Source organism: Vulpes vulpes, chromosome 3 (genome assembly GCF_048418805.1).
Source record: "Vulpes vulpes isolate BD-2025 chromosome 3, VulVul3, whole genome shotgun sequence".
NCBI lineage: Eukaryota > Metazoa > Chordata > Mammalia > Carnivora > Canidae > Vulpes > Vulpes vulpes.
In genome coordinates this window covers 101,220,999-101,244,958 of record NC_132782.1, presented here as the reverse complement: position 1 = coordinate 101,244,958, position 23,960 = coordinate 101,220,999, and the positions used below count along the sequence as shown (strand labels likewise).

Here is a 23,960-nt window from a genome sequence, read left to right as displayed (position 1 = left end):
AGGTCGTGATCCTGGGGTCTTGGGTTCGAATCCTGCATCAGGCCTCCCTCCAGTAGCCTGATTCTCCCTCTGCCTGTGTCTCTGCCTCTCTCTCATGAATAAATAAAATTTTTAAAGGGGGGGGGGGAACAACAGGAAGTTTTAGATATTGCTTGAAGCCAGGGTCATACCCTGGAAGTGAGTGAATTCTGGCTCAGGCCTCTCTGGAGCTGAGTGACCTAAGGCTAGTTACCTAATATCCGAAATATCTGCAATAGCCTCATTACCTGGCTGCTTTCCCCCTTGACCTCCCCTCTCACCCCTGTTTTTTTCACATGGTAGCCAGAATGACCTTTCTGAAACCCAAATCAGATCACCCAGTCTCCGAGGGCTCCCATCACCCTCAGCAAAATCTAAATCCTTATGAAAGCTTTCAGGGTCCTCTGCGATGTGCACACGTGTCTCCTCCCACTGACACACCAGACCATTCCCCACCATTCTTCCCTAGCTAGCTTTTCTTCAAACACCCCAAATACACTCCACCTCAGGGCCTTTGCATTTACTTTCCCCTCTAACTTGAACATTTCTCCACTTTGTCAGGAAGGTTGCTTCCAGCTTTCCTCAGCTCTCTATTCAATCACACACACTCACAGAGCTTTCTCCATTCCCCCCTAACTCCATTGCCCTGCTTAATTTTTCTCCATAGCACTTACCACCTGAAATATTGGAAATGAATTTACCTGTCTCCACTAAGTTCCAAGCAAGAACAGATTCGGTCAGCATTGTTCACGGCTGTACTCAAAGCTTCTAGAAAAATTATCTGGTATACAGTAGACCTTTCTTGCATATTTAATGAATAAATGAATAGGAGAATCAGTTTCTCCATTTATAAAATGGGAGTGATGCTTGCAATCACTTGAAGTTGCTGTGACAATAGATTAAATAATCCATATAAAAGGGATTAACACATTATAATAATGTTGTATGGTGACAGATGGTAACTACACTTACAGTGGAAAGCCAGAAGCAAGCTTCCCAACAAATTGGAGAAATGTTCAAGTTAGAGTGAAAAGTAAAGCAAAGGGCCTGAGGTGGAGTATATTTGGGGTGTTTGAAGAAAAGCAATGCATAATGTACAGAATTGTCAATTTACTATGTTGCACACCTCAAATATAACATTGTATATCAACTATACTTCAATAAAAGATAATAGAGAAATTAACACACAACCTGGCAGAGTGAGGGTTCAATCAACATTAGTTATTGTTACAGTCTCTCAGGCCACCACACCCCCACCATCCCAAATCCTAAATTAACCTTGAGGGGTGCCTGGCTGGCTCAGCTAGTAGAGCATGTGTCTCTTAATCTGGGGAGTTATGAGTTCAAGCCCCACACCAGGACTATAGATTACCTAAATGAACCTTGAGAAAAGCAAAACTCTCAGTTTGCACATCTCTAGGATATAGAATTCTCTGGTTATAATTTACATTACAAAAGGACCATTTGCTTTTTTTTTTTTTTAATTTTTATTTATTTATGATAGTCACACACAGAGAGAGAGAGAGAGGCAGAGACACAGGCAGAGGGAGAAGCAGGCTCCATGCACCGGGAGCCTGACGTGGGATTCGATCCCGGGTCTCCAGGATCGCGCCCTGGGCCAAAGGCAGGCGCCAAACCGCTGCGCCACCCAGGGATCCCACCATTTGCTTTTTTAAATTATTTTTTGTTTAGAGAGGAGAAATCTTTATTAACATTTTTATTTAAATTCAATTAACATATAGTGTATTATTAGTTTCAGAGGTAGAGTTCATCAGTCTTCTATAATATTCAGTGCTCATTACATCACATGACTTCCAAAATGTTCATCACCCAGTTGCCCCAGTGAGAGAGAATCTTTTAATTTATTTTTTATTTTATTTTATTTTTAGTGAGAGAGAATCTTAAGCAGGCTCCTTGTCCAGCATGGAGTCTGATGTAGGGCTGGATCTCACAACCCTGAGACCATGACCTGAGCCAAAATCAAGAGCTGGATTCTTAACCAGCTGAGCCACCCAGGTGCCCTGGTTTTTTTTCCCCCATTTGCTTTTTTAATGAAAATCATTTTGATGAACTGATTGCACATTTACATGTTTTGTTTACTAAAAATGTGGAGTTCATCTTAATTAAGGGCATTAGGAAGAGTGGGGAGTTAAGAAACCCACTTTCCTTCAAGAGCCTTCCCATAAGTAAATAGAAAAGTAGCACCATCCCACTCTCTTTATTACGCTTCATTCATTCATTCAACAAACTTGTAATGAGTGTCTTCCATGTGCCCCCTGTTGTACCAGACCGTGAGAGGCCAAAAATAGGTATCTTACCTTAAGAGGTTCAGATCCCAGGAGGGAAAACAGACCCCGTAGTAATAAAATACCAGAAGTGGTGCCTGGGATTGAGCCCCACATTGGGCTCCTTGCTCAACGAGGAGCCTGCTTCTTCCTCTCCCTCTGCCTGCCACTCCCCACTGCTTGTGCTCTGTCAAATAAATATTTTAAAAAACAAAAAATACCAGGGAGTGTGCTATATGGGATTCCTATGTGAAGTGTTGGGAGGATGCAGAGTTGGCCTGGGAAGTTGCTAAAGACTTCACGGAAGTGCCATTTGATCTATCACGAATGGTACTAACACTGCCAATTCATTACTGCCACTATGTGCTTCCCCTAGATTAACTCCTAGAATCCTCAAAACAAATATAATTGTATAATCCCCATATGAGATCTGTACTTTTACCCTCTTTTTGCAAGTGAGAAAATAAAATTCAATCTGAAATGGGCTTAATCTTAATTTTAAAAGCCAAAGCAGAGATGCCTGGGTGGCTCAGTCAGTTGGGCATAGGACTTGATTTCAGCTTGGATTATGGTCGTATAGGGTCACGAGATCAAGCCCCATATTGGGCTCTGAGCTCTGCAGGGAGATTCTCTCTTCCTTTCCCTCTGCTCCTGCCCCTACTCTCACTCACTCTCTCAAATGAATAAATAAATCTTTAAAAAAAGTGATTTCTTCTAAGCTACTAGATAGAGTACTTAATGGGGTGTCCATCTTACCTGATCCCAAATCATTAGGAAGGCCGTGTGCTACAGTAGATATTCTAGACTTTTAACAGCTCCAAGAGTTAGGAGGGCATGGGAATTATAGAAATCCCAGAATGAAAAAAAAAAAAAAAAAGAAATCCCAGAATGGCTGGGCTGAAATTGGAAAATAAGGTGAAGGAATGGCACTGGAAGAGGGCCATGTGAAAATCGCCTCACGAGTTTGTGATTTATGCTGCAGGCAAACTGGAACCTGCTGGTTGAGAGGTCTTCAAATAGGATTGATGGTGATCGGAGTTGTTAAAATGTGGAAAATAAACTGCTGGTAAAAAACCAACTCCGGTAAAAACTCAAAAATCTCCCCCCTGCTTTTAAGTCAACTCCATGACCAATGTGGGGGTTGAACTCATAACCCTGAGGTGAAGAGTCACATGTTCTACTGAGCCAGCCAGGGACCCCCATTCACTCTTCTTCACACAACCCCAAATGGCTTCCTCTCAGCATCTTGTGAACTCTTGGGATGGTGGGACCATCACTGGAGATGGTGCCAAGCAAGTGTCAAAAAGGGACATTTGCTATGGGCAGAGTTGGCATAGGAGTAGCCAAGCTGGCTGGGAAGGCAGCCAGATGAGACTGGCCTAAGAATGAATCACAGCTGCACAAAGACCAGCACTTCAAGTATCAGGTGACCATGGGGAGACTACAGTGACTGGGTTAAAAATTCCCTTTTCTGGGTATCACCAAAACTCCAGGAGGCTCTAAACCCAAATTTTTGGGCAGAGGAACTAGGGTTAGAGGGCTTCTAATTGGATACTGAATCTTTTCCCAAGACCTATTAAGTATAGACAGTGAAGCCCATTGATAAAACATTTAGCTTAATTTTTTTAAAGATTTTATTTATTTATTCATGACAGACAGAGAGAGAGGCAGAGACACAGGAAGAGGGAGAAGCAGGCTCCATAGGCAGGCAGGCAGGCAGGGAGCCTGATGTGGGACTCGATCCCGGGTCTCTAGGATCACGCCCTGGGCTGAAGGCGGTGCTAAACCGCTGAGCCACCCGGGCTGTCCTCAATTTTTTAAGTAAACTCTATGCCCAGTGTGGGGCTCCAGTTCACAACCCTGAGATCTAGAGTTGCATGCTCACTCTACTGACTGAGCCAGCCAAGTGCCCCTCAATTTAAATTTTTTAAAAAATACTTTTAAATTAGAGTTCAAAGTGCAGACAGAAGTTAACCACCAGTAAGCGAGTACCTGGCACTGAATTCGGAGCTGGGCCCTGAAGTAGAGGTAATCGTGACAGGTACTCTCTCAAGCCTGCCTGTTCTTCCAGCGTGACCGTGACCGTCTCACACTCATCTTTGGTCATCACTCACTCATTGTATTTCCTTTTCCATCTAGCATGGTGCCTGAATGTTTGCTGAAAAATTTACTTTACACCTTTTATTTCATTTTGTTCTGAAAGAGAACTGTGTCGGCATGTTATTATCAGCCAGGGTAGTTCATGAACCAGATTCACAAATCCAATCATGTAAACTTAACGGCTAAGGTATAAAGAAAGTGAGACACAAGGAGGGATTCCAGCTTTTTTTTATTTTTCCCATTTTACACAAAACAAAGTAGAAGAATACAAGATTAAAACTGCAAAAGTAGTTAATTGGTAGAACATATATACACACAAAAAAATCCAGATAGCAAGACAGGCTTATCTACAATAAGGAAACACATGTAAAAATTAAGGTAGTCTGTAGTTTTCATATTAAACAAACAAAAAAAAAATGCTACAATGGGTGCCATTGTTTACAGTAATATTGAAGGGAGAAACAACACTTATTTAGGGACAGATATACCACAAGGTCCAGCATCAGTGCAATAAATTCACAAAACTATATTACAGCTAGTTAATCAGAGTTTAAGAACTGTTCCCAAATGTCACATTTTCGGCCCTCAGAGGTTCATTCCTACAGATTTCAGCTATTCTAAATTTTTAGCTACTGAGAGGAAGAATGATTCTAAGATACTTTCCAAGGAGTTACAAAATCTCTGTAGACCAGAGGCCACCTATCATGGCTAAAGTCTGCTCTCCCCAACAGCCCTTGCAACCTCCAAAGAAGTATCTAGGAAAAAAGTCAGAAGCCTGCATAGCCACCACCTCCTGTGCCAAATCTATGGGGACCAAAGCAGCCAGCAATTACTTTCAAATGAGACTCTTGAGGCTTACCTTTAAAGGCTTAATCTGGTCTGGAAAATTAGTAAGACAAGATTATTTTCTACTGAAATGATGCTTGACTAAGTATAGGAAGACTTCTGTCCTTTATTGGCTGGTGATGGAGTAAAGGTCATAGACCTGAGTCTTAACCTATTACGTACTTTAGTTTCAGCTAAAAATCTGAAATAAAAATATGCTAAAAATCCTAAACACAAACTTTTAAAGGCCTGCTGTTAAATAGCCTTTAAGGACCTACTAACTTGAAGTCCTAAGAGCAAAGAGAGAAAAGCTCGAAGGCTGTTATATTCTCCGTTTGGGAGGAAAGATCAATGTTTCTTACAAATTACTAATTTTGCATAAGGCAGAAACCAACACATACTATGGCATGGAAATGGTTTCATTTTATTCCAAAAGGATTCTTCTCCCACAGTATAGAAACAGCATGAGGAATGAATCTTAATTGGTCTCTTCATCAGAAGTGGTAAACTTGGTCTCTATATTCATGAAGCCAGACAGTTAAAGCAGACTGTGGAAGCAGACAGTAGAACCAGCTTCCTGTAGCCACAGACCACTACCATGTATCTAGCTAAAGCAAAGATCAACTGGAACAATTATCCAAAGTCACAGTTAACTGTACTAAAAGATGAAGTTCACCACTATATTATTTTAAAGAAGTTGCCTAAAAGTAAGAATTCAATTAACCTGGGTGAGAAAAATCAAAAGTCATACTCACGAATGAGTTGTCCATATAAGGCCAACTGATGAGAATGCATCCAGCTACACTTCACATGAAGACACTATGCATAATGCCTTACTTGGTAAGTCTGAACTTCTACTAACTAAGGGGAGCAAAAGGGAGAGCAAAGAACTACTTCTGTAACATTTTAGTATCCAGACAGCATAACAGAAACTGTTCCCAAGGACAATGTATATGCCATTCATTACATTGAATAAAGCAGACGCATTATTCATTTTTCTTCTCTTTTTGTTTGAGCAGCTTATTTATCTCCCTTTTGGCCATTCCAATGTACTTCAAAATGATTCCATGCTGGTTTAATCCAGGAAGCAACAGTAAGAAAGTCACTTAAAAACAAACAAACAAAATTAGGGCAATTAACTTCCTATAGATTATAACATCTTATAGAAAGTAGTTTCCCAGACTATTAAGGCACTCTAACAGGAGGAACCAATTTAAAACTCATTACTTTCATTGGTTTTTAGTTTCTGTTTTTTAAAGATTTTACTTATTCACAAGAGACAGGCAGAGACACAGGCAGAGGGAGAAGCAGGCTCTCCCTGCAGGAAGCCGGATGCAGAACTCGATCCCGGGACTCCAAGATCACACCCTGGGCCAAAGGCAGGCACTTAACCACTAAGCCACCCAGGCATCCCACTTTCATTGGATTTTATCCCCAGAAACTTCTGCTATCAGAGGCCCCAACCTCAGATAACACACACTGCTTATTTTTACCTCCTACATGTCACTTTCCACCTTGGTTATTATGTTCTATCTTCACTTAGTGTATGACCACAGACTCCCAGAAAACAAGGAAATGGGCTTTAGTCATTTTTCTATACTCCCAGTTCCTACATCTGTGCCTTAAACTTGATTAACACACACCTATGTGTTTACTAAGTTCCAATCAGACTTCAGTGGCCAGAATTATGCCTCTAGTTCTTCCTCAAAGACTTACCTATCAGATAGGTGAGCAGCAGGTTGTGGACTTGCTGTCCCACCCAAGCAACCGCAGCGAGAGAAACGATCATTGTCATGAAGTACTAATAATGAAAACAACAAGAATTTATCAACTCCTAGAAAAAGACTAGGAAGCAAATCTGTAGAATGTGGTTTCAAAGGCTGGAAAATAATCCAGTATTTGTTATCACTTTTCTTTAAGATGACTTGGTATTTATACGTTACATAAAATCCATTGAAAACTCCATTAGATCTACTTTATAGAATTTCTATCCATTCCCTCTTAGAATTACTGTAATTCTCTGTATAAATTAGTTTACAATACATTATACTACTTTTACCATTAATAATTCACATTGTAACCTCAGGTGAAGCTAAGAAAGAAGAAATGCTTAAGTATTTGTCTTTTATTTCAGCAAGTTAAAATAAACAAAAATTTCCCTGTACTAGAGTACAAAATTAAATGCAAAATGTAATTTTAACTTCCAATAATTCAGTCTAATTCATACATACATTTAGAAGGTACTCAGAGGAATTAAACCAATGGATAATGATAAATATCAGACTATTCAATATAAATATCAAACTATTAAAAAAGCCATCATTATACTACAATGAAGTATAAATAGACTCAATCTTAAAATTCTGCTTTACTAAAATAAGTCAAAACAAAAAAAGTACCATTTTAGGCTTTTCTTCCTTTAGTGTAAAGAGGCGTTTCCACCAGCCCACAGCTCTGCGTCGAGTTTTTACTAGATTGCTACAAATTTCATGGAATCTTTGCTGTTGCTCAGTGGTCCTACAAAAAATTTTCCCCTTTACTATAAGCAAGTCTTTGTAGTAAACAGATATATATCATCCTCTCAAATTTAAAAAACTGTCTCCTAAAGAAAGTTTAAATAAAAAACAATTCACATTATCTTATAACTGTGAAAAAGTTCCTGTACCATTAAGACACCTTGTATAGCAAAGAAATAAGTTTTTACATAGAGACATGTGTATGTACAAAGCAATAGTAATCCGTGGTTCTAAAACCATATTTGGTTAATTATAGTAACAAAAGACTCAAGGCTACTATGGGCCATGCAATCAGTTTAAATTAATTTCTCTATTCCTGTATTATTTTTCAGATCCAAATAAATTCTGAGGCGTAGCCCATCAGTGTCTCACTAGTTTGAGGAAGACTTGAAGTTTCTATGCCACAGCTGTATTTAAGCACTCTTCAGTAGAGAATAAATACTGCATTCAAAGCATAATACCCTCAGCTGGGCTTCATATACTTGATACCAAGGCAGCAACAAACAGCTAAAATCCAAAATCTTTACAAATTTAGTCCCAGTGAGGGATAATATAAACAAAACAGCAGTAAAAATTCAAAAAGATCCTCTAAAAAAGCCCTTTTTTGAATTCTAATTTTTTTTTTTAATTTTTTTTTTTAGATTTTTTTCAAGATTTTATTTATTTATTCATGAAAGAAACAGAGAGAGGCAGAGACACAGAGGCAGAGGGAGAAGCAGCTCCATGCAGGAAGCCCGACATGGGACTCGATCCCAGGCCTCCAGGATCACGCCCTGGGCTGAAGGCAGCGCTAAACCGCTGAGCCACCTGAGCTGCCCTGTTTTTTGGATTCTTATACTGTCTTTGCTATACAGATATATTGGCTGCTATCATGAAACAGAACCCACACTGGGGAGCAGGTTCCTTTTGCTCCTCTAGTTCTTGTCCTTGTAAAATTACAGTGATAGATACAGCAGAAAGGTTCCAGATGAGCCCAGGGAACTTCTTGTAAACAACTAGACCTTACATGCTGCCCATGGTCAAGGCTGAACTGTGGCTACGCAACAGTGTTCTTCCTTCTTCGTGAAGATCAAAAAATAAAACTGCTCTGGACTGACTCACATACTGATTACCATGAAACTACCAGTGTTTATTTCTGAAATTTTTCTCCAGGAGTTATGAATTAGCCAATTAGAATGTCATCTAATAAAGCCAAGGTCAGAGATGGATTTCCTTTGTTGTTACATTACATGGTTACAAACTTGCTCAAAAAACAGCAACATAACTCATTACTATATGTGAAAAACAATTCAAAGGGCACTTCTAACACTAATCCATTCTGCTAGAGGGGAAACCTTTTTAAATAAATATCCTTTATTATCCCACGATTTAAGCAAATTTCCCTAAAATGTCCAAATTTGTTCTTAAAGATCCATAAGGCATGTACCTAAAATTATTAATTTTACATAATTATTTTATAATTTGCTATTATCAGGGGAACAAGAAATTAAAGGCACATATAGATTACTAATCAAATTAAACAACGAAAGGAGAAAAGCAACTAGGACCAAAAAAACAAAAACATCTACTCCAACATCTAGTTTTGTTCATTATTTAGAACAAAAGTGAGAAATGATACAATTCCAGAGAAAAGTTAAAATACTTTAATATATCCCGAAGCACTTGCTATGCATTGAGCTACCACTACACTGCAGTTAGCTTGTAACATCAACCTTGAACATACGATCAACCTTAAGTCAAAACATTTCACAGCACTCAGAACAGTGCCTAATGTGAAAGTACGCAATCAATAGTTGCTAAATAAATGAACAATAATCTACGTTACTGCTTTCATATGCATTCAAAAATAGGCTGCAAAATATCTTAAATTTCAAAGAAAATAAATGTAAAATGTAAACATACTACTTCTATGGAAGGCTCATTGTGAGTTATGCAATATTTGATAAGACTACCTCAAAAAACCTCACTTCAATAAAAAGGTCTAGAAAAGAAAAGGCAAAATAAATGCTAGACTATAAAAGAACTATAGAGATATAAGTAGTACTAGAAATTCATGATGTGTAAGTGAATCAGCTAAGAAATCCTTCGTATAAAAGCAATAATCCTAACCCCTAGGTATCCAATAGTTAGACAATTCTCTGTGCTTAATTACAGCATACTAATCACAGCCACGAGGTTCAGTAACTTCACAGAAATTAGACAGCCAAATTGTTATACCACCTACCATTTATTGGAGCCAAAAATTCTAGGAGCTAGAATGGGAACAAGGTAGTCAGCCAAGCACAAAAACATAACAAAACAGGAAACACCGGACAGAACAGATGGATCTAGATAGTAGATAGTCCTGTTTAAAAAAAAAAAAAAAAAAAAAAAAATGAAGGTTAGAGAAACATAGTCATTATTATTCCTAGCTGAAGATATTTATCTACTTAGTCTTTTGGGTCTCACAGAAGTTATCTGCCCTTTTCATTCTAAATTTCTCACAAGTGGTTTTCTGGGAAGCTTCAGAATATGATGACATCATAGCTGCAATGGTTAATGTAAACATCAAGAGACAAAAGCCCCTTGGGGTCCTCAATACTTTTTAGGAATATAAAGGTTCTTTAGGCCAAAAAGTGTGAGAGCCACTCATTTATTCAACTGGTTTAGGTTACTGAGTTTACGTAAGTACTACAAATTCTGAAAACTAGGAGAACTGCTCCAAGAAAAGGCATTCTTTACAGATTATAGGTTACAAAAGAGGCTGTGTATTACCTGAGCCCTTATTAATAACAAGCACAATCCACAGTAATTTAATAGCTCACTTACAGAAACAGCAAAGAAACCACACCCATGATGGCAGGTGGAAACCAGGCTCTTTCCCATCTGAGGACTTTATCAGCCATCAGCATCACTTCTCCCCATCCCTGCAGCTGCTCTTCCAGACTTGCAGTCTCTGCAGCCTACACAAGACGAACATGTAAAGTGATCATTTTACCACTCCCAACATTTCTGTGCTTCTCAGTTAATTTTTTTTTAAGACATCAAGAATGTAAAAGAGCCCTCAACCAAATCACTATCTTAGTTTCTAAATAATTCTGCAATTTTGGTAGCAAGACAGAAATCAATTAAGGGGGGGGTGGTGGCAACCTACCATTTAACAGTCACCTTCCAAGTCTAAGCACTGGGCTACTCTTCATACATAATGTTAACAATCCTAGTAGAGGCCCTCGAAGTAGGGATAAGACCCATTTAATGAAAGTGACCTTAGATGGGTAACCAGCTTTCTCAAAGTCATGCACTACTAAGTGGCAGCACCCAAAATATAAAATTAGATCACTTCAAATGTGCTCATTTTCCAGGTGGTTAGAATTGATTGATCTGTTGTTTTGTCATTTCATTGATTTATACTCCTACTTCTAAATCCATTAAGAAAGCCTCTCTCTGAACAGCATTCAATTTTTAAAACAGCGCTGTGTAATGGAATCCTTTAGATGCTGGCATCATTTGCACAATTAAGTAAAACTTACTTTCACCAAATTACATGAGGCATCTCAAGCTCAGTGTATCTCAATACAATGAGTGCTTCTTACACTTACCAGAATATTTGGATAGACTTCAAATTTCTCTGCAAGACTGACAATCTAACTGAAAGTAGACTTCTGGAATGAGCTAATGTGGCAAAAACAACAACAACAACAACAACAACAACAACAACAACCCTATCCTGATTTTGGTACAGGAAAAAACTAGAAAGAAACCCACATGTCCTTATAAATGTTATCATGGGGAAATATACAAAAGACAGAGGACCGGACAGCCTAATCTTACTAGAGATGCTATCTATCTGTGCCACATTGATTACTTAGGGAACTTCAACATTCCTGACTTTATATATACCACGCTTAATATAGTTAAACATGAGATTACTATGTGCCAGAAGCTCTAAGTATTTTATATGTTTATACTTTAATTAACCCTCCCAATGAATTCAAAGGATGGTATTGTTACTCGCCTCATTTTACAGATGAAGTAACAGATACATGGAGGTTAAGAGATCTGAACCCAGGAAATCCAAAGCCAAGGGCTTTGTTCTGTTTAAAGTTACACTGCTTTCTGCTGGAAAGAGCAGCTGAGCTTCGGGCCAGGCTCGGTCACCTCAACAAACTGTGTGAATTTGCTGGACAATTTCTTTGTGCTTCGATCAATTCCCCTTAACTGGAACTTGGCTAGCCACAGACAAGTGTGCTGGCATGTGCGTTACAAGGAACAGGCCGTGCATTTCTAAACACCAATGAAAAACGAAAATCTGGCACCATCACGGCTGCCCTGCAAGGTCACCAAACTCGTTAGCACCCGGGCTCTTGGAATATCCAACGTCAAAGATGAAACGCTGTTTCGTTGTGGCAACGGACAAAAAAAAAGAAAAGAAAAGAAAAGAAAAGAAAAGAAAAAGGCAAGGATTTCTCTCGTTTTTTTGCCTAGATCGCGCCGTGAAAACAAGTAGTTAGATTTATCCGCCCGTGACACCACTGCAGTTCCTTCAGACCCCTGCTTATTCTAAAGTCCACCTCTCTCTCTCTCTCACACACACACACACACACACACACACACCCCTCCCTTGCAAACTCCAGGCAAACGCAAGGTCCTTCCCCACTGTCCTTCCAGCTGGACCTCTAATCCCAGTTCCCTGCGGTGAGTTCACAGCCTCCCTGCGGGTTTAAGCTGTGCCAGCTCCAGCAAATTCTCGACAGTGGCCCTTTGACCCTCCCCGCCCCTCTCTCTTCCTCCCCCCTCCCCCCACCCCTGCCCAAGTATTGGGGCTAAAGAACGAAGGGAAGAGGAGGGGAACCCCGTAGAAGGGCCTGGGGGCCTGGGGTTCAAAAGCGCTCGACAGACAGGCCCCTGGAGGCCTGCGCCCCAGGCTCATCGCAGCCCCCCCTTCTCCCACTTCCTCCCCGATCCGCGGGGGCTGGTCACGCGCCGTCCTCACCTCGCCCCGTAGCTGCCCCACGGGGTGTTAAGGGCCGCCCCGTCCGGGGACCGCCCCGCTGCACCCACCCGGGGGGCCCGAGGGGGAGGAGGGCCGGGCCCACCACGGTGGGAGGAACGAGGCCGCAAGAGCGCTGCCAGGCTGAGCCCCCCACCCCAAGCCCGGAGGCCCCTGCTCGCTCCCCTCGCGACTCACCAGGAGGTTGGTGCTGCGATTATCTCCCTCCGCCATCGTCCCTGAAGTGCCGCCCGAGCGAGCGCAAGCCGGCCCCTCCCGCACACAACGAGCTCCGCGCCGAGACCCGCACGGCGACCCGAGCGCGAGGGGACGCCCCGCAGGCCGCTTATATAGACCAGCCAGCTTTCCCGACAGGCCCCGCGAAGCCCGCTCCTCATTGGGTGGATTGAACTCAAGCTCCGGGGCGGCCCGACCAACCGCGGCCCGGCGCATGGCTTGAAATCGGGGTCAAAGGAGACCGAGGCCGCGCAGGCCGAGGGGGCGGGGACAAGGAGCGACCAATCAGCGCCCAGGAGCTGTGGGACGCCCCGCCCAGGCCTTTCGGGAGCGGTTGAACGGCCGCGGCAGGAGGCCCCCCCCACGCCCCGGTCCGGGGCTGCGTGACCCGCGGTGGCCGCCCCGCCGCGCTAGCTCTCGGGATTTAGTCCTGGAGGAAACACGCCCCGCGTTATCAGGAGGAGGGCGGAGGAGTGCGCGGTGACGCCGACCTCGCTGCGCCCCCGCGCGGCCCCTCGGTGGCATCGCCGCTCGGGCCGCTCGGGCCGCCCCGGCCGGGCCCCCCTCCGCGTCCCCCTCCGCCCCTCCCCCCGGCCCCGCGGCTCGGACGCTCGTGCCCACCCCGGGAGGAAAGGGCAGTCCGCCGCGTGCAAGCAATCAAGAGTAAGGCCTTAGCTGGGTGGAGGAAGGGGCGGGGGAGGAGGGGCGCAATCTGGGCTTAGTTCTCCACCACGGGGGGTGGGGCGTGGGGAGGGGAAAAGCACCGATTTCTCCAAAGTCGGCTTCTTCGTGGGCGTCTCCAAGGGAACTCCTTGGTGGGGCGGGGCGGGGCGGGGCGTTTGGGTTGCTTAGGAGACGACGACGCTCCTCCGCGTGAAGGGTCAGGTGTTGACCGAACCTCCTTCCTTCCTGAGATGAGAGGTCTTGCTAAGCAAGGAGGTAAACCGCCCTCCTCGGGGGTGGGGTGGGGTGGATTCGTGAGCAGTTTAGCACCAGAAGAATGACTCCCACGTCTTTTCTCTGCAGGATTTCAAAATGCATTAAGCGTTTTTTTGGTTTTCCGTAATAGGAACGAAACCATGCCAGTGGTGATAAATGGGACATGGACGTGTTGACCGGTCAGAGAGGTTTCCGGAAGACCTCACCGTGGCTTTTACGTTCCAGCCTTTTGAGTCCTCTTTATGATGACCTGTAGTATGCCACAAACGTGACTTTAAGAGACTACCCAGGTTCCTAAGAGTTTGAGAGGACAGGGCTCCAGAGCTCGGTGAATTTCAGGGAAGGGTGTGACTTTTTACCACGGATGTCGGAGGGTAGGGGCGGGGAGACGGGGAAGAAGGCCTTTGCGAAGGAAGGGGACTCTTCAATAAAGTACCACTTTGGGGAGAAACTAAGCTTTTGTAGGTAAGATGCAAGCCGTCGATAGATACAGAGATCGCATCTGGGGAGCCTTTAAAGCTGTGAAGTTTGAAGAACAGGCCCTCCCCCTCCCTCTTCAAAAGAAAATGCAAAGGTCTTAATCAGCAGCCACGTAGTGAACATACTAAGCACTGACTGCAAAATCTTGGTATAGACGCAGTAACCTCTCCTTCCAAAGAAGCCACAGAATTCTTAAGCTTTAAAAGTGACATTTCTACCTTGGGAAATCAGCCTCTGCTACAAAATGCTTCTGGTTCAACCAGGTTCCCCATGTACAACTTAAGACTGCAACACCAGCTTGTGAAACTGAGGTAGGTGGAAAAAACTGAAGCAACTCTAGTAGCAGCACAGGTTCCCCTTTCCCCAGTACTTTTGTTACTCAATGAACGCATTCCCAGACCCATTTGCAACTTCATGGCCCAGAAGAACTGTTACAAGGTCTTTCTGTAAACTTCCAATTGGTCCAATTATTTAAAAAAACACCTACGCTTAGTGCTTTGAACTTTTTTGTACTACAGAAACAGGACAGGATCTTTTGGAAAAGATGCCTGATGACAACACAGTTAACATTAAATCCTCTTATAATGATCTAGCAACCACAAAATGCAATCTGATTCCCAGATACTTAAAACAAGTCAAACATTTTAATTCTATCTTCCTTCAGAGCTTTCATTGAATACGCGTGTCAATAACGTTCTGTGGTTTGGTTTTTTAACAGATTTTATTTATTCATGAGACAGAGAGAAGGCAGAGACACAGGCAGAGAAGCAGGCTCCCTGGGGTCATGCCCTGAGCCAAGGCAGATGCTCACCTGCTGAGCCACCCAGGCGTCCCAGTTTTGTTTTTAAATACCGCCAAACTTAAGCTTAATAAATTACACCTTAATAGAACTTACCCATAGAAATAAAATTTTCACTGCTGCTCAAAACCACTATAGTACTTTGAGGATTTAAATAAAATTATTTTTAGGGGAGGTGCCTGGCTGGCTCAGTAGATCATATGACTCAATCTCAGGGTTTTAAATTTAAGCCTCACGTTGGGTGTAGAGATTACTTAAAAATAAAATCTTTCTTTAAAAAATTACATTGTGAACTAAGCTTTAAAAATTTTTTTGGAGTTATTAATACTTAAAAAAAAGAACTCTACCCATATTCCAAAAGTAAGTTTTCTAGAACCTATCTTCAATAAATTCAGAGCTTAAATGCTATGTCTTTTAAGACTTTATTTTCTGAAAAATGTAGTTCATACAATCTTTGCTGTGTTAATGCAAATATGCACAAAGTAGGCATGTATTTTTGTTTTCCAAAAGATGCATTATGAACATTTTCAGGAAGCTGGTGTGATTTATTCAACTTTTAATCTTAAATACAATCACAAAATTATATCCATCAGGAGGCATTACAACCTTTTGTACAGAGAAGCCACTTTATACAATGTTACTAGGACAAGGAAGATTCAGTTCAACTCAATTTGCTTGTATAATAAGGGTAAAGTAAATTAACAAGTATGATGTTGCCACTGACATTACAGGTGGAAATATAAGAGAAATTTAAACCAGAAAAATAACTGACACTGGAATTTTAAAGAGGAGTGGAAACTTGGACTTCAGGAAAAGAAAAATCAGCCTGTTTGAAAGAAAAACATTCTAAAAGCCTGCATTTCAGAATAACATGCAATTCCTTAAGTTTACCATCTTCAAAAAACTAATTATGTGACAATTTTACATTAGTACAACAAACAGCTTTTCCCTAGTTAGCCCAAATTCCCATAGAAAGCAGGGGACTCTACAGTGTTCCTGTTGTACAACTAACCCGTGAACCTATAAAGCTTCTCAGAGTCCATTTGCTCTTTTGTAAATAAGGGATGGTAAGATTGTTACCCAGGCCTAAAAATCAGGAAGAGCAACAAATCCTTAGGGTTTATAACACAATGGAATTCCCCTTCTGCAGTGAATGTTTGCAAAAATTTGTAATGCTAAGCTAGTTTTCCCCATAGGAGGAATGTTTCTATTACAACCCATATACCAAAAATAAAATCTGCCTTCTTTAAGTGACCCTTACATTACATAGTCTACCTCCTTGATTTCAGGGGGAAAGCCCTAGCTCTAAATTACTGACATTTGACAAGCCCAAGAATAGAGAATGGAAGGTCACTGGTTTTCACATTCATCTGATTTTGTCTAAAAAGTACATGTGCTAACAGTAAAGCATTCACTGATTTTTGATGTTTATGAATAGGACTAACAGGCTAATTGTAGGTGCTTCATTTAATATGAAAAGAATTAGGAAAAAAGAAGAACCAGCTCCTTTGATATTAGTACTGCCAAAACAAGTAAGCCCCCAGAGTAATTACAAATATGTGGAGGATAATAGGCCAGGAAGACTTTTCAATTTAAAGTACTGCCTATAATACCCCAGATTTAAAAGGACCTAAGATTGCACATCAACTCTAATATTTGGCTGTACTTGCATTGCCCTGCTCGGCATTGTTTAATGGCTCTTTCCTTAAATTTCACACATCAGAACAACCACAATTAAAAAAAAAAAAAAAACCAATGCAGATAACACCAAACATGAACAATATTAAGAAAACTACATACTAAGCTTAGGTAATAGTGGCAAGTGTTAAGGGCAGAAGTGATGGAAGTTTTTCTTTGTATTACAAACCCTCACCCTGAACCTGGGGTTTGGGCTCTAAAAAAACAATTTAGGGAAGCAGATCAAGAGCTTGATTATCAGTTCACACACAGAAATCTCACATAGCTCAAAAAAGAACTCACTCCAAGTGCCAGACACAAAAGAATGTTAATAATCATCTAGCAAACTATGTTAACTCATGACTGGAAAGGAGGAGATCCTGCAAGACACACCAAAGGAAAACTAAAAGAGAAATACACACAGCTCCATAAACTGAGCCTCCAGAGCTTTGTAGAGATATCAACTAAAATTCAGGCAATTTTAGAAAAAGACAACAAAACACAAGATAAACTTCAATTTCCAAGGGTACTCTAAATTGAAGAAGAGGTTGTAGGTTATTCTATACCCCCTGAATCTGAGAAAGAAGAGAGGAGCAGATCCCTGGTTTTCCACAGGTATTTTGTATCATCAAAAATGTATGACTTCGTAAGGACAGCACTCTAAACTTTATTTTACAAGATAATCCCCCAAATATAGCCCTGTCTTCTCAAGCTGCTGTATCACCAGGGTCTCTCACCGGTGATTAAATCTGTGGAGTTTGCCTACAACAGCTCAAAAAGCCAAGGCTACTTGGCAGAATGACTTCCTAGAGGAAGCCAAATTGTACAGACTGGGGTCTTACTATCCAGAGTGCAGTAAAGAGCAAGCTTTGAAGTCCTCAATTATTCACATTCTGCCCCACAACCAAACATGTATATGCCACACTGTTCTCTGAGGGACCATTTTAAAATAAAAGTGATGGATAATTTACCAGAGGCACATGTTTCTGATATAAAGCTGTTTTGTATTTGCTTGGATAAGGTGCCAGGTACCTCTGAAGCCTGAAATTCACAGGCAATAAAATTCACCTATTTCATTTATCTTCTTTACCAAAGAAAAAGCAATTTCTGAATACTACCAGTAGGGACAAACTAGTGTGAACTTGTTTTATCACCGTGATAAAAGTTTTTCCTTGCGACAATAAAGAATGTTGCTGAAAAGACTTTTACTTTGAGAGAGCAGAGGTAATCAAGTGATGAATGTAGTAGCTCCCACACAGCCTCTAGGAAATAAAGCAGCGTGCATGACACAATATGGCATTATTATTCCAGATAGGTTGTTTTGATTGTGAAAATAAGGTTCAAATGAGTGAAGAAAATAAAATTTGATGCACTAGGTTCCTTAACTTGCTATTAGACACATGGGTATTTGAAAATACCACCTTTCTTGCAATACTTGCCTAAGTATTAGAAAAGCACTGATACTGAGATGCATTCTCCCATGGGCATGTAAAGATCATAGATTAATGTGGCAATCAGAATACAGAAAAGGCCAGAGCTATGTGGAATTTTTTCCTTAATACCCTTAAGTTTGTGAAGATTGGCAACCAGAAATGATCACAGTCCTAATCCCTAAAATGCAGGAAAAACGTACTCAATCAAGATTTTGTTCTATTCTGTGTCGATACGTGATTTTATGAATCCTATTCTAGTCTGGATTTTGATTTTGGATCAACAATTCAGCTTACAGTACTGAAATGCAATACTGAATTTAAGGAAACCTTGATCATGAATTCACAGCAAACTATTAAAATTGTGCAAAAAGTAAAGTACTTCACAGACTAATAATTGAACTTAATAAAAGATGGTGGTGGTTTTCATTTTGCTGATGTTTCATGTACATGTCCTAAAATGCCAGGTAAACTAAATGAGAAAACTGAATTAAAAAGCATTTCACTCTACCTCCACCAGAACATCACTTTATTGTTAATCTGTCATCAACAATGTAAAACTCTAATAGGTATTCTATTCTGGTTTTTAAAAAGGTAAAAGATTACATTGGATTAGCTACTTTTTATGAAAGAAACTACAGCAATTGCAGCAATTGCAGAAGAGGGAAAATTTGAATGACCTCCCAAAAATGCACACTATAAGCAAAGGGGAGTGTACATTAAATCAAGTCTGTTAGATTCATTACTTTTGAATGCACAGTGACAATTCTGGAAACTGTACATGATAGAATCACAGAAACGACTTAAATAACCAGAATTACATTTTGTATGTGATCATCAGACCTTTAAACAATCCTTGAATTTTCCATATTATCAGTGGTTTTGGAGAAATTTCTGTTTATCACTCCAAATATAAGTTGTTAACAACATCGAGATGGAAGTATATGAAAGCAATATAAGGATTGAAATAAAAGTAAATTTGAAAGATGGCTAATCTACTGGATCAGGTAAAAGGGGAATGGGTAGATGGTGTGGGATTGGGGAGGAGGATGATGGGTAGGTTTTTTTTTCCCTTCATTTCAGAAGTAAGTTCTTCCAATGTAGTGTATCTGTTACATAGCTCTCCATTTCCAGTCCATTTCTGAAATTCTTAGCGCATAGCCTTTTTGTACCTACTGGTCAACCCAACCAGTACTGTTGCCAAGCAACAAGTGTTACACAAGAATCTGAATGCATCAAATCTTCCTTGGCTGTGATTTCTTCGCGGCCCCAGTTTTCTCTGTTTCTGAGCGGGGTTTGTTTTTTCCTGGATTGTACACACAGGGTCAGGTGGAATGGAGTTCCAAATCACTCTGTGCTCCGCGGCATCCCGATTTCTTTCTGCAGCTAACCTCCTGACACGTTTGCAGCTGTTCTGTGGCAGAAAGACAATCTCCATGTTCAGGCGGTGAGCTTTCTTTCTTTCACCCTTGACCCTGGGGTTGCAGGCCATGGTGTTGGGCGTTTCCCTGAGTGCAGCTGTCCTGCAGGATTCACTTCCTAGCGCACCGAGATTTCCTAGGGTTCCTCAGAGTAAGCCCCCAGTTGCATCACCACCGACTGTGGTGTGGCTTTGGATGCCTGAGGCTGAGTTGATTCTGGTGGATGTCTGACCTCGCTTAACCAGACTCATCTACTGTCTCACCATTCATACCCAGGCTGTCCAACCTTCATACAGCTGAGCCAAGTTATCTAGATTAGTTGCTTCCTTAATGACATAGTCAACCTGTAAAAGTAGGCAGGAGAATATTTTTAAACATGTGGACCTTTAAAGGAGATATATGAATTCTGGGAGTTAAGAGTTTCTAACCACTTAAATACCCAAAGGATGCTATAGTTGCTATGGTGGAAAGGTGAAGTAACCTGAGCTTCCCTCATAATTCCACAGGTTACAAAATGTGTGTCTTGGCAAAGTCACAATCCCTCTAAACCTTGTAAATCCTTAGGTAAAGACAGAGCCCCCAAGGTGCTCTTGGGGTTAAACACATGAAGTCACTAAGTAAATGCTTAAGCAGTGTTTAAAAAAAAAAAAAAAGTGCATAGCTGATTCTGAAATCTAGCTGGGTGCTCAACAAATACCTATTGATTCTGACTCAGCTAAATTTTCTTTTATAGTAAAAAATATAATCATCTCTATATCCAGAGAATCCAAGGGGCCCAATTGTATGTTAAATGCTCAATATATTGCTGAATGATGACTTATGTCAAAAGTTGTACACCATGATCTCTATACTTAACCCACTCCTAGAAGGCCTGTTAACTCTCTTTCATATAAAATTTACTATCACAATAAAAAGCACAAAAGCCAAGCTTCCTTCAAACAAATGGACGGAGAGCTAAAGATAGACAGTTATAGGGTGCCTGGGTGGCTCAGTCAGTTAAGTGTCTGCTTTTGGCTCAAGTCAAGAGCCCAGCATAGGGGAGTCGGCTTCCTGCCCCCTCCCACTGCATGCACTCTCAAATAAATAAAATCTTTAAATGAATGAATGAATGAATGAATGAATGAATAAAATCTTTAAAAAAAAAAAAAAAAAAAGACAGTCATGAAAGTCATAAGAATGCTTCTGAAGTGAAAATATCCCTGACTCATTATTACCTATGTGTTTTATTTTGGGGTGTGTGTGTGTGTGTTTTCCCAAACCTGGCACTTTCTAAGAAAATAGTATTTCGGGTTCTACACAGCAATGTAATGGTGTTTTGCTGTCGCTGTTTTAAAAAAAAAAAACAAAAAACAAAAAACACCTTTTCTTTTTTTATGTTAAAATTGAATTGTAGATGTTAAAAAACATTAGAAAACAGGATATTCACAGTCTCAAATTTTAACCCCACAGAAGAAAAGGTAGTGCATTTGTAAAGAATTCAGGAGAACACTACCCTTGACCAAATGACCTAACTTAATAAGAGAAAGATAGCACACACAAAGATACATCATTGATATAGTATTCCTGCCAAAATTGCTGATTCTGAATCTCATTATGAGGAAAATATCAGACAAATACAAAGTGGGGTATGTTCTACAAAATGGTCTGGACACATCAAAAAGGTCAATGTCATAAAAGTGGGGGGGGGGGGGGAGAAATCCTCAGTAACTGTTCTAGACATTCAAAGCAACTAAACATAGAACAAGTATTTATGAAATGCAAGACAAGCCTTGACTAGATCTTGCTGGGCTGGGGGAGGGGAGGAGACAGGGCCAAAGGGGTTAAAAAAAGACAAGGACTAAGCCATAAAGTTATCCTGAACTTTGGGGATAACTAGAGAAATCTGAATATGGACTCCATGTTAGGTAACAGTCAACAATAACATCAATGTCGGGTTTCCTCAGTTAATAATAGTAATGTTTTATGGGGCACCTGAGTGGCTCATTTGGTTAAGGGTCTGCCTTTGGCTCAGGTCATGATCCCAGGATGCTAGGATGGAGCCCCATATCAGGCTCCCTGCTCAGTGGGGATTCTGCTTCTCCCTCTCCCTCTTCTCGTGCTCGCTCAAATAAGTAAAATCTATAATAATAATAATAATAATTATATTATTATTATTTTTGTTTAAGAAGACATATGTTGAAGTATTTAGGCATCAAGTATTGTATCTGCAACTCCCAAATGGTTCTGAAAAACGATGTATGCATCACACATACACAGAAAGATGAAGCAAATGTAGGGAAACAAATGGTTTACTAGGTCTAGGTAGAGCATATGAGCATTCTACAACAGTTCTATAGGTCTTAACATTTCAAAATAAAAGGGGATTCATTCTCAAATTTATGTATTTTTAATAACACTAATGAGAAAATTTCAGAGTAATAACTTCAGAAAAACTGACACCCCCAAACACATTATAGATACTATTTCTGCATCCAAAACTTCAACCTGCTTTCACTGGAAACCTTCAGATACTCCTACTTAAAATGCAAATTAACTGCTCTCTGATGGAGAAAGACACACACACACACACACACAGGGCACACCTTAAGTTTCTGTTAGAAGAGGGCTAGGGAAAAAGAAATGTGCTAAATGGGTAGAGTCAGCTTAAAACGGTGAATATTTATTGTCCACTCCAGAGCTACCATTGCTAAAAATCTTCTGAATTCTAAAAATAAATTTCAGTTCTTTATTTCGTGGATGAATCACCAAGGATATGAATGAGGTACCTTTAAACCTATACTGTTTTCAGCAGCATTAAAATGTGTGGATCAAGTTTAAAAAATGGTCACTGACCTGTTCAGCAACTGACATCCTCCTATTCGGATCAACATCTCGGCCCTCGAGCTTGGCTTTCACCCTCTTCCACACACTCACTGCATAGGAGTTTCTCTCTTGCACAGCTGTGAAGCAATGGAAACATACATAAGTCAAACCACCACTTTGTATAAATATTTAATGTGTCCTTATTCTAACTGATTACCTTTCCCTGTTTTAGGGTCTCTGACAGCCTTTTTAGGACTACAAGCAACACTCTTGCCAGTTCCTGGAATGGTGCTTGGTGGAGTATCTGCTGAGGTGGCAAGATTTTTCTGAATCAACTTTCTAGCATTCTGTGACATGACATCAGGCTGAGTCTTCTGGCCAGTGTTGCTCCGGACTGCTATAGAGAAAGAGTAGATAGTTCAATTCACATGTAAAAAAGAAGACCAGAAAGAGTAAGTAGCTCAATTCACATGTAAAAAAGAAGACGGGGAGACAAAGAAGAGAGCACTCTCAATCAACTACAAATACATAGCCGTGAAAATAAATAGGATTTTACAACCTTAGTCTTTATCCCTTGAAATAGATACTGTCCTCTTAAATATAGCCTAAAGAGCTATTCAAAAATTTGTACAATGATGCTCACTGCTTGTTGTACTATCAAAAAACTGTATATATGTTGACTGTCCAATTAAGGTGGGATTAATATGGTAAAGACACAGAATGGCATATTAAATTTGGACATTAAGTCATTTTCTAAAAGAGTATTTTATGACAAGGAAATTACCAATTTAATATTAAATGGGAAAAGGCAACAAAAACTGCATTCACAGAATGATCCCAATTTGTGTGTGTGTGTGCACGCGCATTCATACACACAAGTCTAACAAAAATGTGTAATGGTTCTACTCTAACTGGAATGAAATTATAAATTTTCCTATTTTTAAAAAAATTTCCCTGACAAGCATATATTTTATAGTCATAAATTATTTTTTTTAGAGTCATAAATTATTTAAAAAGAATTTAAACACAATGTATTTCTACTTCCTCACACAAGTACTTTTAAAATTAAGCCAAAATGTGTTCATTCAGTTTGAGTTTTAACAGTTTAAGAAAACCCTTTTAAAAAGCGTTGACTATAAACATATTAGACTCTTAAAGTATAAATAAGCATCTTAGCATCTATGTGTAGATTATTAACAGATCAAGATTCGGGTCTTTTTTAAAGTAGAGAAGTCATACCTGCAGCAAAGGATGGCTGATAAGTAGCAGATGACGTTGGACTCGAACATTCATTTGTTGCATCGGTGACTAAGGGTGATGCAAAACCCACTAAATTATTATAGATACTGAAATACAAAATAAAATGGCTTATTTATGAAATCTCACCAGATAACTACTTACAAATATGAACAAAACTGAAAAAATTAGATGAATTAAATAAACAAAATTTATTATTATATCA

General features: G+C 40.3%; 2 protein-coding genes and 1 long non-coding RNA gene across 9 annotated transcripts in view; 1 reads left to right on the top strand and 2 right to left on the bottom strand.

Moving 5' to 3' along the window:
• Positions 1–4,613: 4,613 nt before the first annotated feature.
• On the bottom strand, positions 4,614–13,457 carry ARL6IP1 (ARL6 interacting reticulophagy regulator 1). The gene is made up of 6 exons (XM_026003177.2): positions 12,912–13,457; positions 10,553–10,686; positions 9,969–10,088; positions 7,628–7,745; positions 6,945–7,029; positions 4,614–6,333 (listed from the first exon to the last, which is right to left on the bottom strand). The coding sequence occupies exons 1-6, from the start codon at positions 13,164–13,166 to the stop codon at positions 6,215–6,217; spliced, it is 831 nt and encodes a 276-aa protein (XP_025858962.2). The 5' UTR covers positions 13,167–13,457; the 3' UTR covers positions 4,614–6,214.
• LOC140598308 (uncharacterized) lies at positions 13,450–23,953 on the top strand. Of its 2 annotated transcripts, none has more exons than XR_012000628.1 (4): positions 13,450–13,613; positions 14,020–14,680; positions 19,599–19,722; positions 22,731–23,247. It is a non-coding gene; the product is annotated as an uncharacterized lncRNA (long non-coding RNA). The 2 variants fall into 2 exon arrangements; XR_012000629.1 differs by having other exon boundaries at positions 13,501–13,613; positions 13,977–14,680; positions 22,731–23,953.
• The window catches only part of SMG1 (SMG1 nonsense mediated mRNA decay associated PI3K related kinase), a 105,497-nt gene continuing 97,113 nt past the window's right edge, over positions 15,577–23,960 (bottom strand). For 5 of the 6 annotated variants that reach the window (XM_072753767.1, XM_072753772.1, XM_072753768.1 and 2 more), the window contains 4 exons: positions 23,738–23,844; positions 22,716–22,895; positions 22,529–22,635; positions 15,577–20,040 (listed from right to left, as the gene is read on the bottom strand). In XM_072753767.1, coding sequence (XP_072609868.1) covers positions 19,963–20,040; positions 22,529–22,635; positions 22,716–22,895; positions 23,738–23,844 — 472 coding nt within the window. In that variant the 3' untranslated portion in view covers positions 15,577–19,962. The remainder of the gene's footprint in view (positions 20,041–22,528; positions 22,636–22,715; positions 22,896–23,737; positions 23,845–23,960) is intronic. The other variant, XM_072753769.1, reaches the window with a different exon arrangement.

Excerpts from the sequence above, each read along its gene's own strand:
- ARL6IP1 (XM_026003177.2), bottom strand. The coding sequence starts at position 13,166 with ATGCGCCGGGCCGCGGTTGGTCGGGCCGCCCCGGAGCTTGAGTTCAAT. Across the intron at positions 10,687-12,911 it reads ATCGCAGCACCAACCTCCTG|GCTGCAGAGACTGCAAGTCT; the intron begins GTGAGTCGCGAG and ends CGTCTTGTGTAG. Across the intron at positions 7,030-7,627 it reads AGGAAGAAAAGCCTAAAATG|TACTTCATGACAATGATCGT; the intron begins GTACTTTTTTTG and ends TTTCATTATTAG.